Below are 15,966 nucleotides of genomic sequence, written 5' to 3'. Positions count from 1 at the left end.
TGAAGCCATCAAGTAGATTTTGTAGGCCCCTTGGTGTCTGTGACACCAAAATGATGTCATCTGTGGAAAGTAATACCGGAAAAGGGACCCCACTCAGCTTTGGGGAGTCATGACCGTATTTCTTAAGATGATCAACTACTTCAGTCACGCAGAGTGAGACTAGGGTGGGTGCGAGCACGCACACCTGCCTTACTCCCCTATTAATAGGGATAGACTCTGCAAGTTCGCCGTGCAGACCCCAACCGTCTTTGGAAAAATTACCATCATGCAACCTAATTATCTGGTTTAGGAGTCCATCTGGTATGCCTTGGCTCTTTAACGAGGCCCATAAGGGGCGTCTAGAGACAAGCTCAAAGGCCACCTTTAAGTCTATAAATGCAATATACAAGTGACCTCCCCTCAATTTAGTGTATTTCCACAGGATAAATAGAAGGCTAAAAGCCTGGTCAATTGTGCTTACACGAGTCCTGAAACTTGCCTGTTAGGGTATTATTGTCCTACATCCAATCGGTCAGTTTACTCAGGGCCTGCCTGGCGTATATTTTTTGCAGTTCGTCTGTAAGGCCAATTGCCCAGTTCCTGCTTACTCCCTTTTTTTTCTTAAATAAAACGGGTCTATTTCCGCCCCTTTCCATGTATAGGGAACCAGTGCTCCCAATGCCACAGCACTGCTAATTACATTTTCCAGGCTTAATAGCGTCAATGGTCCCTATCGTTTTTCTCATGCTAAAATAAATTGTCAATTCTGTAGCCTTATTTATTCAATTATTCGGGGTCCATTGTAGCTGTTGGGCAAGCTCCATAGGTTCGGAACAGATGTCAGCAAAATGCTGGATCCAGGTATTGGGATCCAGGTGATGCTCAGTGCGGGTTATTGCATCTCTGCTTCCGTGGGCAACTATCTTCCAAAATGTAACAGTATCTTTACATTTAGCCACATGGAGTAAGTCATTCCAATTCAGCTCTTCCTGGTTCTTTTCAGCATTAGCTAATACTTTTTTTTATAGTTACCATTGGCCTCTTGCACAGCTGATGTGGTTCTGCTCTTTAAAGCATTAAGTAATAATTTCTTAGCCTCTTTACATTCCCTCGTATACCAGGGGTTGTGCTGGAGATCACTATAAGCCCCCTGCCTTTTCTTTTGAGGTGGTAGCTTTGTTACGTATGGCCTTAGGGCTGTAACCAGGGATTGGTGAATATCTATTATTGGTATATCAGATGGGCTGCTATCAGCATAGGGGCTCATTGCATCAGAGAATATATTATAAATATTAACCATGGACCCCAAGTTCTTCAATATGAAAGCCTATTTTACCGACCTACAGTGGTTACCGATGGTCGGCTGTATTCATGGTGTATCTCTGCTAAGAGTTGGCATTTCAGGGAGGCAACTCGTCACCTCTAAGCTTAGCGAGAAATTATCACTTTCTTCTCTGCTGTCTACTTTAAATGCAGCTATCCTGTCCCATGCTATTGTACTATGCAGAATATAATCTAGCCTTATCGAGCACCACCTCTTTTGAATGTGTCTAAACTGGCATTGTCGGGATAATCCTGCCATTAAAAGCTCTCAAGCCACGTTCCAAAGTGAGGCATACCAGTTGAATGGCCACTACCGTACATGGTACTGATGGTCCAGTTGTCAGTTGGGGGATGCCTCTTACCATGTCCTCACCCTCCATAATTTGTTCTCGGCCATTTATAGCCCCATACGTACAACTGAAGTCACCACCTATGATGAATATATAATTGGGGCTATCGTTTTTAAAACATCATCTAAGATCTCCACTACCTGTGACTCCAAGTTACTTTTCCTTGGTCTAATATACGTGTTAAACAAGTGTAATAGGGTCTTGCTATTAATACTCAAGTTTACTCCCAGAATATCTGGGAAGTCTACAGAGTACAAGTTAACTAAGACATTTGGGGACATTTTTATCCATAGGACCAGCCCCCCAGAAGGTCCACCACTTGTTGAAGCGACAGCATTGATATAATAGGTTTTACCCAGCTTGTATGGTGGATCCAGTAGCCAGGTCTCTTGGAAGAGGCAAAGATGAAATTGTTCAACATAATGGTGCCAGTCAGGATCTATTAACTTATTCCTTAGCCCTGCCACAGTCCATGAGACTATGCATATGGTATCCAAATCTACTAATCTCGGGGTACTTAGGGAAGCCACTTGCCTCATCTAAGTTCCTTATTTATTGTTGAGGGGTTCCCCTCTTCTTTCCATCTATGGAACCTGCTGCATTCTCCTAATGGGGCTTATATCTAGGATTCCCCTCTGTTCTCGACCCTGGCCTGCTGGTACAAACTGTCTCAGTCAATCTACTGCCTCAAGATCTACCATATTTAGGGTGAGCGTTGGTTGGCTCGTCTGGCCTTGGTGGTTCCTTGATAAATGAACCTCGTCAGTTAGCAGTCTATGCAATTTAAACCTCATTGTGGGGTTTAAGAGAGAGATGGATATTAGGTCCACGGCAATTAAGCCATCTGCTGTTATTTTGTCACTATCGGTAAGAGCAATAGTGTAATTTCTTCTCATCGAGTTAGGTAGTCATTCTGTTCTCACTATGTCCGAGCGTACAACCGGCAAACATTGTCGGTTGTATCTGATCCAGGGAATAACTTTTAAGAGAGTCCCTATCCTCCCAGCTAGCTTGATTTAGCTTTGGAACATTTGTTAAATACAGTGTATATTCCTTAGCTTCGTTTGGATGCTGACTGGGATGTTGTGAACTTTTAGGATTAGCGGCCATCCTATTCTGAGTCATATTGAATGGCCTACTTATATTTTCCATTTTTTGTGCTAATGGCATTTGGGTTTAGGAGGCCGCTGGTAGAGCAGTCATAGCACTAGGGTCTTCCGTGTCTAATGGCCTCATCTGCAGCACAGTGTCGCTACCTTGCATAGAGCCGCGCTCGATGTCATACTTCCTTCGCCAGGGGGGTAAACTGGCAAGGTCATGGTGTACCTTAGCGGAACTATCTCATGGTTTAAGTTGTATAGGTATTGGGCCTTGATTCTATGAATGAGGTGGTTTAGAAGGTGCATCAGTTACCCCTACCTGTCTACTGGATATTAGTCCCTCTCTGTCCTTCAAATGTGTAATGAGAGTTCTGGCAAGGCACTTTAAATCTGCAACCTCACTTGCTGGAGTATCGATTTTCTCATTTTGTTTCCTCACTTCCAGAAGTTTACACCTACGGCTATATATTTTTTTGCAGGTTGCTTTAACTCTGCTCTCTCTTGGGCCTCCTCTGACAGTAAAGACCTCTGTACTACAGAGGAATAGCCTATTGGATTTGACTCAGTAGTATTAGTTGGTTCCCTGGCTGCCAAGGGCCTATATCTGTTTGAACAAGTGATACCAGACCCAATACGCCCCTCCCCTCTTTCACTGATCTTGATGGCGTTATGCTCTATCTCAGGTCTTGGCTTGGGAGATGGATTGAGGCCAATACAGATGTATCAGTGGCTGCTTTTGCCAATGATTGGGGTCCCTGTTACTGATTTGTGTGGTAACCTTTTACAGATCTGTGGCTTGTTTCATTTATCCTCTGCATCCCCCCTTCTTTGTGTAAAAGGAGGTTATTTTTGTGGTGGATGTTTTGGGCAGCTTGGCCTCGTTACCCACCAAGGATTCAACCTCTTCTATCAGGTAAACTATTTCTGCTATTGTGCAATAGTCTCCTGTGTTTTTCATTATTTTGGGGGTTTTCTCCTTGCTAGGTAGTGACTCAGTGACTTTACACTTTCTCATCCTGTAACCCGGTAAGTATTCACTACTTCTCCATAACCCCCTTCCGGGGGTATTGAGCTTCAAATGTGTAATTTGTAACTACCCAGGTTTCCGGTATTCCCCCGCAAAACTAGTTTGCAGGCCTATGTTCTACTGTATTATGGTGTAAGGGTTGACAAGCTCCTGCAACTTAAATGTATAACAACAAGAATTTCATCAAACGAGACCCCAACTAGAATGGGTAGTCCAGAAGTACTCAATTCAATTCAGAAGGGGAGACAAGAGAGAAAGCACAGCAAAGGCAGGAAGGAAAGAGTGTCCCCCCCCATCCGTGTCCAGAGGAGGCGAGTCCCAGAAGTACTTTCTGTGGCTCTCAGGCGACCCCACCCGCCCCGGGTATTTTGAACTGATCAGCATTGTTTAAGTTGGCTCACCCAGCGGGACGGGATGCCTCGCAAGCTCTTTATTATTGCAATCAACTGGTCAGTCCACACTGTCCCACTGCCCCGTGTCAGCCGGAGCGTGGTAGCAGAACAGAACCCTCCCTAGTGGGGCCTCCCATACCGCCCAGTTCGAATAGTCAGTGAGGGTAGCTCACCCGTATTTAGGCAACGCTCTTCTTCCAAGGTCCCAGGGCCGCCCGGGCAGCAAAAGCAGACACAGGCGGGGAAGCTCTGCCAGACTAGACTTCAAGATGCAAAAGACTACCAGTTTTTGAGCGGGCAATACCATCCACAGCCGTAAGAGGGGGACCCAGCCTCCTCTGGGCTCCAACGAGAGTGGACGGGCCTGCCCTCATGGCCCACACGCCACCCGCACCCCGGGAGGTGGATGGGAGCTATATATGCACAGCTCAAGGAAATCAGGTGTGGGCCTCTTCTCGCAACAATTATATTCTGAAAGTGAATCACCTGATGATGCAGAACACAGCTCCCTGAACATCACCGCAGGAGGTGGATAGGTGCTATAAGCGGGCTGCGCAGGAAAATCAGGTGCAACAATGATATTCTGGGACAGTGAGTATCCTGACAATGCAGAACACAGCTCCCTGAATGTCCCGTAACGCGTGAGGTGGTGGGCACTATAAGCACGCTGTCCGGGAAAATCAGGTGCAGGCCCCTCCTCCTGGCAATAACAGTATTCTGGGGCAGTGAGTCCCATGACTATGCAGAACACAGCGCCCTGAACGTCCCGTGGATCTGAGAAGAATCGCCTATGTATTAGTGTATTCATTTATAATGGGTGTTTGAGGCTGCTTTTTGGTATTTATGTGCTTTACAAATAAGTGTATGAAAATGAAATGAGGATGTCAACCTGGCCAGTAATTCCACTTTAAACAGTCCTTGCTATACACTCTTTTCTCTGTTTCCTCCATTCCCCTGTGAATGTTTCCAATCACTTCTCCATTGGACAGATGAATCATTTCATGTGTGTACATCAAAGATCACATAATATTCTTTGACTGTGAGACATACTGCTAGGCTTTGTACCACATCAAACAGTTAGGCAAAGGGCTTGTTGTCTTCTGTACCTGTAAAATATATACTTCTGGGTGCAAAGGTTTGTAAGACTGAGAAATGGCTAGCCTTCTTTCGAGAGATTGCTCACCCAATCGCTTTCTTCGCTGGACTTCCTTTTCGATCTAAAAACATAGCAGATTTGTTATTTAAAACAATAAAGCTGGATTCAGCAAACCCAGTGAGTAGAGGAAATGAAGTAGTTTGTACATTACATCTTATACAACAATGGGCCTTGCTTATTAATCTGAACAACAAATGAATATTTTCTTGTGACTCCCAATGTAGTTCAATGTTTAAAATACCTTTGCAACACATTTTCCATAGGCAGTTCTTTCCTTGAAATTAGTGTCTACTTTTAAGTACATCCCACCCATTCCAACACTTGTGCACAAGACATGCATACTCAAATGCGTTGTCATAGCTGAACTGTAATTTTGTGAAGAAACCATAATAGATACTTGATCAAAGATAAGTACCGTAGCCATCATAAAGCCTTAAAACTTGATTCCTCTCTGTGTATGTATGAGTCTGTCACACCTAAGAAGTGCAAACTTACATAGTTATAACTTCATTATTATACATGATATTAAAAAACTATTATCCGATGCTCTGCTATACATTTATGTAAGCCCCAGTATAGTGCTAAATATTACTAATACTTCAGAAAAGTGATAGAACAATTTAATTTTGAAACACATCCTGGTTCTCTCCAAAACGTAAAACAGTAAAGCTTTGGAGGAATGCTTGACAGGTGAAAGGCAACATCAAATACAGATTTCACTTCTGATCTTGTAAGAAAGCTATTTTAACAGCCAGGAAGGCCACCTCTGGAAATATTTCACATACTTGCTACTCACGCTAGGAGTTGCTTAAAATTTCTAGAGACCTTTCTTGAGTAATTAATGATTCCTCCTTGTCAGACACCATTCCAGGCAGGGCACAGGGCCTGAGCCCGGAAGGCTGGGGGTGTTCTCCTCTGATGTCCAAGGGTCTGTCCTACAATGCCTCTGCAAAACTAGACCAGTTAAAACCCCGTCAGCACTCAACTCTCAGTGGTAGCGATAGTGAGCAGTAGCAGTCAGTCGTTTTTTTAGGGGGGTCATTCAGTAATGTTATCTCAAACTCTTTGCAACTTTTTGGCAATTTTTTCTTGCTAACAATCTTACACATTTGTATGGAAATAACATTGCAAGCAAATGTATATATCACTAATTTACCATTTATATGGCAGCCTCCATCCAAGAAATTCCTGAATTGGACACTTGATTCAAGCTATGATATAGCCAGTGGAGTAGCTAAGGCATTGTTTGCTATAATGAAAATGTCACTTACCCAGTGTACATCTGTTCGTGGCATCAGTCGCAGTAGATTCGCATGTTCTGCAATAGCTCGCCATCTGGTGTTGGGCCGGAGTGTTACAAGTTGTTTTTCTTCGAAGAAGTCTTTCGAGTCACGGGACCGAGTGACTCCTCCTTTTGTCTCCATTGCGCATGGGCGTCGACTCCATCTTCGATTGTTTTTCCCCGCAGAGGGTGAGGTAGGAGTTGAATTGTAGTAATAGTGCCCATGCAATGGAGTGACTAAGTATGCACCTATTTAAGGTTGAGATGATACATATATAAATAATTGAAGGTAACTTCCAAACTGCTACAGGCTCCCGGGGAGGCGGGTGGGCACATGCGAATCTACTGCGACTGATGCCACGAACAGATGTACACTGGGTAAGTGACATTTTCAGTTCGATGGCATCTGTCGCTGTAGATACGCATGTTCTGCATAGACTAGTAAGCAGTTATTTCCCCAAAAGCGGTGGATTAGCCTGTAGGAGTGGAAGTAGTTTGAAATAATGTCCTTAATACGGCTTGACCTACTGTGGCTTGTTGTGCGGATAACACGTCTACACAGTAGTGCTTGGTGAATGTGTGAGGCGTAGACCATGTGGCTGCCTTACATATTTCTTGCATTGGGATGTTTCCTAGAAAGGCCATGGTAGCACCTTTCTTTCTGGTTGAGTGTGCCCTTGGTGTAATGGGCAGCTGTCGTTTAGCTTTAAGGTAGCAGATTTGGATGCATTTAACTATCCATCTGGCTATACCTTGTTTTGAAATTGGGTTTCCTGCATGAGGTTTTTGAAATGCAATAAAGAGTTGTTTAGTCTTTCTGATGTTCTTTGTTCTGTCAATGTAATACATCAATGCTCTTTTGACATCTAATGTATGTAGTGCCCTTTCAGCTACGGTATCTGGCTGTGGAAAGAACACTGGAAGTTCCACTGTTTGATTTAGATGGAACGGTGAAATAACCTTTGGCAAAAATTTAGGATTGGTCCTTAGGACGACTTTATTTTTGTGTAGTTGTATAAAAGGTTCCTGTATAGTGAACGCCTGAATCTCGCTTACTCTTCTCAGGGAAGTAATGGCGATGAGAAATGCCACCTTCCAGGTTAGGAACTGTATGTCGCAGGAGTGCATGGGTTCAAAAGGTGGACCCATAAGTCTAGTTAGGACAACATTTAGGTTCCATGAAGGAACAGGTAGTGTTCTTGGTGGTATAATTCTCCTAAGGCCCTCCATGAATGCTTTAATGACTGGTATTCTATATAGGGAAGTTGAATAGGTAGTCTGCAGGTATGCAGATATTGCTGCAAGGTGAATCTTAATGGAAGAGAAAGCTAGGTTAGATTTTTGTAAGTGAAGCAAGTAACCCACTACATGTTCTGGAGTTGTGTGTAATGGTTGTATTTGATTAATATGGCAGTAGCAAACAAACCTCTTCCATTTACTTGCATAGCAGTGCCTGGTGGATGGCCTTCTTGCTTGTTTTATGACTTCCATACATTCTTGGGTAAGTTGTAAGTGCCCGAATTCTAGGATTTCAGGAGCCAGATTGCTAGATTCAGCGATGCTGGATCTGGGTGTCTGATCTTTTGGTTGTGCTGTGTCAACAGATCTGGCCTGTTGGGCAATTTGATGCAGGGTACCACTGATAGGTCTAGCAGCGTTGTGTACCAGGGTTGCCTTGCCCAAGTTGGTGCTATCAATATGAGTTTGAGTTTGCTTTGACTGAGTTTGTTTACCAGGTAAGGAAGGAGAGGGAGAGGAGGAAAAGCGTAAGCAAATATCCCTGACCAGTTCATCCATAGGGCATTGCCTTGGGATTGTTTGTGTGGGTACCTGGATGCGAAGTTTTGGCATTTTGCGTTCTCCCTTGTCGCAAACAAGTCTATCTGAGGTGTTCCCCAGAGTTTGAAATAAGTGTTCAGAATTTGGGGGTGAATTTCCCATTCGTGGACTTGTTGGTGATCTCGAGAGAGATTGTCTGCGAGTTGATTTTGTATCCCTGGTATAAACTGTGCAATTAGGCGAATTTGGTTGTGAATTGCCCAATGCCAAATTTTTTGTGCTAGCAGGCTTAACTGCGTGGAGTGCGTCCCTCCCTGTTTGTTTAGATAATACATTGTTGTCATGTTGTCTGTTTTGACGAGAATGTATTTGTGAACTATTATTGGTTGGAAAGCTTTTAGTGCTTGAAAAACTGCTAGAAGTTCTAGGTGATTGATATGCAGTTTTGTTTGATGTACGTTCCATTGTCCTTGTATGCTGTGTTGATCGAGGTGTGCTCCCCACCCTGTCATGGAAGCATCTGTTGTTATTACGTATTGTGGCACTGGGTCTTGGAAAGGCCGCCCCTTGTTTAAATTTATGTTGTTCCACCACAGAAGCGAGAGGTAAGTTTGGCGGTCTATTAACACCAGATCTAGAAGGTGACCCTGTGCTTGAGACCACTGTGATGCTAGGCATTGTTGTAATGGCCTCATGTGCAGTCTTGCGTTTGGGACAATGGCTATGCATGATGACATCATGCCTAGGAGTTGTAATACCATCTTTGCCTGTATCTTTTGTGTTGGATACATGCGTTGTATGATGGTGTTGAAATTTTGAATTCTTTGTGGACTTGGAGTGGCTACTCCCTTTGATGTGTATATTATGGCTCCCAGGTATTGTTGTACCTTGCGTGGCAGAATTTTGGATTTTGTGAAATTGACGGTGAACCCGAGTTTGAAGAGGGTTTGTATGATCTGATTTGTGTGATTTGAGCACTGTATGAACGAATGGGCCTTGATTAGCCAGTCGTCTAGATATGGGAACACATGTATTTGCTGCCTTCTTATGTGTGCTGCGACTACTGCTAGACATTTGGTAAAGACTCTTGGTGCGGTTGTTAATCCGAAAGGCAGTACCTTGAATTGGTAATGTATTCCTTTGAATACAAACCTTAGGTATTTCCTGTGCGATGGGTGTATTGGTATATGGAAATAAGCATCCTTGAGGTCTAAAGTTGCCATGTAGTCGTGCAGTTTTAGCAAAGGCAATACTTCTTGTAGTGTGACCATGTGGAAGTGGTCTGATTTGATGAAAGTGTTCACTACTCTGAGGTCTAGGATTGGTCTCAGCGTTTTGTCCTTCTTTGGTATCAGAAAGTACAGTGAGTAAACTCCTGTGTTTATTTGTGTGTTTGGCACTATTTCGATTGCATTCTTTTGCAATAGTGCCTGCACTTCTATCTCCAGGAGATTGGAATGGTGTGTTGTTAAATTTTGTGCTTTTGGTGGTATGTTTGGAGGGAATTGTAGAAATTCTATGCAATAACCATGTTGGATAATTGCTAGAACCCAAGTGTCTGTAGTGATTTCCTCCCATGCTTTGTAATAATGACCTATTCTTCCCCCCACTGGTTGTGTGGAGGGGGTGAGTGACATGTGAGTCATTGTTTAGTAGTAGGGGTTTTGGGGCTTTGAAATCTCCCTCTATTTCTAGGGAATTGCCCTCCTGTATATTGTCCCCGAAAACCTCCTCTATACTGTCCCTGGTAAGTGGACGGTGTCGCTTGTGAGGTGCTGGCTTGTGTGCTTTGACCCCGAAACCCCCCTCGAAAGGGCGTTTTACGGAATGTGCTGTAATTCCCTCTGCTCTGCGGGGAGTAGAGTGCGCCCATGGCTTTGGCAGTGTCCGTATCTTTTTTGAGTTTCTCAATCGCTGTGTCCACTTCTGGACCGAACAGTTCTTTTTGATTAAAAGGCATATTGAGAACTGCTTGTTGAATCTCTGGTTTAAATCCAGACGTTCGGAGCCATGCATGCCTTCTGATAGTTACAGATGTATTAATTGTCCGTGCAGCTGTATCTGCAGCGTCCATGGAGGAACGTATCTGGTTGTTGGAGATGGCCTGTCCCTCCTCAACCACTTGTTTTGCCCTATTTTGGAAGTCTTTGGGCAGATGTTCGATGAGATGTTGCATCTCGTCCCAGTGGGCTCTGTCATAGCGCGCAAGTAGTGCCTGGGAGTTCGCGATGCGCCACTGGTTTGCAGCTTGTGCTGCGACTCTCTTACCAGCTGCATCGAACTTGCGGCTTTCTTTATCTGGGGGTGGTGCATCTCCAGATGTGTGAGAGTTGGCCCTTTTCCTAGCTGCTCCTACAACAACAGAGTCTGGTGGCAGCTGTGTTGTGATGAAAACCGGGTCCGTAGGAGGCGGCTTATACTTTTTTTCCACCCTTGGTGTGATTGCCCTACTTTTGACTGGGTCCTTAAATATGTCTTTTGCGTGCCGGAGCATACCAGGGAGCATAGGCAGGCTTTGGTATGAGCTGTGGGTGGAGGAGAGTGTGTTGAACAAGAAATCATCCTCGACCTGTTCTGAGTGGAGGCTTACGTTGTGAAATTGTGCTGCTCTAGCCACCACCTGAGAGTACGCGGTGCTGTCTTCTGGTGGAGATGGTTTTGTAGGGTATGCCTCCGGGCTGTTATCTGACACTGGGGCGTCGTATAGGTCCCATGCGTCCTGATCTTGGTCACCCTGGCTCATGGTGGTGTGAGCTGGGGAGTGTGATGGCGTTTGTGCTGGTGAAACGTTAATTACGGGCGGAGGAGAGGGTGGTGGTGTAACTCTTTTCACCACTTTTGGTTGTGGTGCTTGTTCCGTCTGGAACTCCAACCTTCTCTTTCTCCTAATGGGGGGAAGGGTGCTTATTTTTCCTGTCCCCTGCTGAATGAAGATACGCTTTTGCGTATGGTCCACATCAGTTGCTTGTAGCTCTTCCTCAAACCTATGCTTTTGCATTTGGGAGGTTAGCGAGTGCTCTTCTGTATAAGAGCCTGAAGCTGGGTCGCTTGCAGTTTGTTTCGGCATCGAAACTTTGTCTGCGTGTTTTTTCGGCTCCGAGGTGACTTTTTTCCTTTTCGGGGCCGAAACCTCTCGGCGTCGATCTGTTTCGGTGCCGCTGTCTCGGCGTCGAGCCGTGTCGACACCGGCATCTCGGTGTCGAGGCTTGTCTCCAGCACTTTCTCGGTCCCGAGAAGGCTGCGTGCCTGTGTCTCGACCGGAGTCGGACGATCTCGGCACTGTTTGGGCCTTTTTCGGTGCCGAAGGTCGGTCACCGAATTTATGGGTCGAGCCATGGCCTGGTGGCAGTGGCGTCCCCTGGGCCTTGTAAATGTTTCTTTGTGTGGTTTTCGACGTCTTACTCACGGTTTGTGTATCGTCGAATCCTTCGGAGTCTGAGTCTTGGATCGAGAAGGAACCTTCCTCTTCTTGTTCCTCGAACTCCCGTTGGGCTGTCGGTGCGGACGCCATTTGAAGTCTTCTGGCTCGACGGTCTCGGAGTGTTTTTCGGGACCGGAACGCACGACAGGCCTCGCAGGTGTCTTCGCTGTGCTCAGGTGACAGGCACAGGTTGCAGACCAAGTGTTGGTCTGTGTAGGGGTATTTATTGTGGCATTTGGGGCAGAAACGGAACGGGGTCCGTTCCATCGGCGTTCTTCAGCACGCGGTCGGGCCGACCAGGCCCCGACGGAGGATCGAAAAACTACCCCGAAGGGCACCGTAGCTCTTCGATCTTCGATGCGGTGTGGAATCTAAGTACGCCGATCCCGAACGCAACAATACCGACGAAAATCTTCCGAAATTAACTAATTTTTTCCGTTCCGAAACTCGGAGCGACAGGAACACGTCCGAACCCGATGGCGGAAAAAAAACAATCGAAGATGGAGTCGACGCCCATGCGCAATGGAGACAAAAGGAGGAGTCACTCGGTCCCGTGACTCGAAAGACTTCTTCGAAGAAAAACAACTTGTAACACTCCGGCCCAACACCAGATGGCGAGCTATTGCAGAACATGCGTATCTACAGCGACAGATGCCATCGAACATATGATTAGCAGTCACAATAAACAGCAATACTGAAATCATGCCAAAGAGCAAAGTAACATGCCCTATCAACCTAAAGCAAACTATTCCACCAGTGTAGACTGGTTTATGCACGGAGGGCACCAAATGTGCCCTTCAAAGCATACCAGTGTCTTTAAACACCTATTTCCAAAGGGAGAGGGTGTTACCCCCCCCACTCCCAAAGGAAATCATTTGTTCTGCCTTCCTGGGCTTCAGCAAGCAGAAGGAGGGTAGAAACCTGTCTGAGGGGTGGCAGCAGCTTGGGCTGCCGGAAAACCCTAGAAGGCTGGTAGGAGCAATGCTGAGGGTCCTCTAAAGAGCCCCCCAGACTGCATGGAATCATTCTTCCAATACTGGCAACAGTATTGGGGTATGATTCCGACATGTTTGATACCAAACATGCCTAGGTTCAGAGTTACCATTATGTCTGTCCAGTACACACATAAAATGGTGTCCCCGCACTCACAAAGTCCAGGAAAATGGAACTGGAGTTTGTGGGGGCACCTCTGCTAGTGCAGGGGTGCCCTCACACACGGGTACTTGCACCCTGCCCTATGGGCTAGGAGGGCCTGCCACAGAGGTGACTTACAGTGATCTGGTGTGGTGACCTGTAATGAAAAGGGTGCATGCACCCTTTCACGCAGACTGCAATGGCATGCCTGCAGACACACTGTGAATGGACTCCTCATGGGTGGCATAATACATGTTGGAGCCCATGGGACCCAAATGCCCTGGGTACCATAAACTAGGGACTTACATGGGGCATCAGTATGCCAAATGTGGGGTGAAAATGGTACAAGTAACCAAGTTGGAAGGGAGAGAACATAATCACTATGGTCCTGGTTAGCAGGACCCCAGTGAACACAGTCAAACACACTGACAACAGGCAGAAAATGGGGGTAACCATGCCAAGAAAGAGGGTACATTTGGGGGCGTTGCTAAGCGTCAGCCAAGATGGCTGCCATTTAGCAGAGCTCTGTACTTAGCTTTTTAATCCCCCAAAATATCCGCCTAATAATCCATGCCGCCCGCTGGGAGCAGTGGTCTGGGTGCAGCCGGAGCAGCGGGGTGACCGTTTTGGGGGCCGCCGGGCCCTGCGCTCCCCTGCAGATGGCACATGAGCGGCCTGTTGGCGGCAGCATGGCTGCGTGGAGCCAGACACCTGGACGCAGCGCCCTGGGCCGGCGTCACTAAACAGACGGCCGAGTGTGGAGTTTGTGGCGACAGACGAGATGGAGTGCCCGATCGGGGGACCCGTGAGTGCTGGACCCGGTCGCGGGTCAGGAACCACCACGTACAGCAAGGTTGAGGCTAGGGACACTTGGCGCCTCTCCCCCTACCCTCCCTTTTTTGATGACTGGAATCGCTTTAGCCGCTAGGGCTGGCGGCGGCCTGTCTCCTGCCTGTGGCCTGATCGAAGGGGCCGCAGCGCCGAGGACGAGGTGTACGGGGGGTGAGACGCAGCCGTGGGGCCTTGTTCAGTCTCCCGCTTTGGAAGATAGCTAATCCCATCCAGAAGGAAGCTGAGCGGTCACCCCCCCTATCGGGGGCGACGCCACAGAAGTGACCATTGCTCTGGAAGCGGCATGGCCCCCCGAGAGGAGGAGAGAGGTCAGGGCCCCGCCAGATTAAGACGCAATGCTGGTGGGGGGCTCGCATGCTGGAGGGGGATGCCGCCTAGCACTCTGGATACTGACTTGGTAATATTCGAGGCCCGCGGTGGGGTGAGGCTCTGGCTGGGGGGGTTGCAGACGAACCCCCTCGAAGGGTGTGCCTCTCCAGCATGGTCAGGAACAAAGGGCAGCTCTCGCAACAGACGAACAAAATGGACAAATATGCAGTACCAAGGCAGACAGGGGGGCCCGTGGTGCCGGACAATGCCAAGGGGCGCAATAAAGGCTGCCATTCAAGACTTAAGGGGATCACTGGAACCCAAACTAGATGTGGTGATGGTGGATGTTACCCTCCTCCGAGCTGATCTAAATAAAGTCGCCGAAAAGGTCACGAATGCGGAGACGGACATTGCCCGTTTACAGTCTACATCCAAGAGACTTGGTACAATTTCTCACTGCAGAACATGAGAGAACTGTGGCACGCTTGGAGGATCAGGAGGGCAGGGCTCGGAGAAACAATATCAGAGTGGTCAGGCTGCCAGAGGGAGTCAAGGGTCTGAGTGTCAAGCTTTTTCTGGAGACCCTGATCACAGACTCCCTTTGCCCTAAGAGAATATCTAAGTTATTCACCGTTGAACGGGTGCACAGGGCTCCAGTCCCCCCTCCGCGACTGGGGGCCCCTCCAAGGACAATCATCGCAAGAATATTCAACTTTCAAGACATAAATGCCATACTACAGGCCGCTAGATCTCAGGGAGACCTCCAATACGAAAATGCTACCGTCCGCCTTTTCCCAGATTTCACATTGAGGGTCCAACGACAGCACCAAAGCTTCCAAGAAGTCAAGAAAGCACTAGGGGAACGTGAACTCAAATATGATGCTTTTCCTGGCGCGACTGAGGGTAATCACGGATGGCAAAACATGGCACTTCACTACTCCGGATGAGGCCTGGGAGTGGCTGGAGGGATCGCGAGCTGTGGGCTTTGTGGATCGCCAGAGTATCAGAGGAGGTCCTGGTGGGGGTAAGAGGGTGGTCCCCCCACCACAACGACAGGAACAAGGACTGGGAACAGCAAGATCACAGACATTATAGCTGGTCGAACCTGCCTTGACCTACCGCGGAGACTATAGAGTCTTATCACTGGAGGCTCCTGGCTTTGGCTGGGGGTGGGCTGGGTGAGGTGTCCCCCCCCCCCAGCCCTTGGGCTGAGATGACACTTCGACAGGAGCTGCCTGTTGGGTGCCTGCGGTGGCCTTCAACGACTCAGAATAGGGTGTTGGCGGCAAGCTTAGAGCTTAATTAGAACAGGCGGGTGTTACAAAGCACAGAAATGTACATTGGGGGATTGTTTTGAATTAACCGTTTGCATAGTAAATGCTAAAGGTCAAGAACGGTGGTGCTAGCCCACACACACAAGAGTTTGAGATGTTATGGGCAACAGACGCTCTGCTGATTTCGGTAGGGCAGTTCAAAGCCTGCTTTGTGGGATTGCAGGGTTGGGGGATTTCCTGGTTTGGGATTGTTGATTTACAGTATACAGTTATACACTGTTTCTATGCTATTGCACAGCCATGCAATGTCATGTGACATTAGTCGGGGCAAAGTGACATGGGAGGGACTACAAGACTAGGAGACTGGTGCAGTAACCTGGCTGGGTAGAGAAAGGCTCCCTAATGGCAGAACCGATGGCTTGCAACCTTAGGGTCATAACATGGAACGTGAATGCTTTGGGCAGCTGCATTAAACGGACTATAGTGCTTCAGTACCTGCGAAGACATAGCCCTGATCTTATCTTGTTTCAGGAAAAGCATCTAAAGGGGAATTATTACAAGGCGCTAGACAGGTTTTGGGTACCAGTT

General features: G+C 47.2%; 1 protein-coding gene across 2 annotated transcripts in view; it reads right to left on the bottom strand.

The window, feature by feature from the left end:
* The window catches only part of OGFOD2 (2-oxoglutarate and iron dependent oxygenase domain containing 2), a 41,067-nt gene that overhangs the window by 12,703 nt on the left and 12,398 nt on the right, over positions 1 to 15,966 (bottom strand). For both annotated transcript variants that reach the window (XM_069214966.1, XM_069214967.1), the window contains exon 3: positions 5,278 to 5,388. In XM_069214966.1, the coding sequence (XP_069071067.1) occupies positions 5,278 to 5,388 (111 nt within the window). The remainder of the gene's footprint in view (positions 1 to 5,277; positions 5,389 to 15,966) is intronic.

This window comes from Pleurodeles waltl, chromosome 11 (assembly GCF_031143425.1).
Source record: "Pleurodeles waltl isolate 20211129_DDA chromosome 11, aPleWal1.hap1.20221129, whole genome shotgun sequence".
In the NCBI taxonomy this organism is placed as follows: domain Eukaryota; kingdom Metazoa; phylum Chordata; class Amphibia; order Caudata; family Salamandridae; genus Pleurodeles; species Pleurodeles waltl.
The sequence above is the reverse complement of the archived record's forward strand: the minus strand, read 5'-3'. Positions and strand labels throughout refer to the sequence as shown.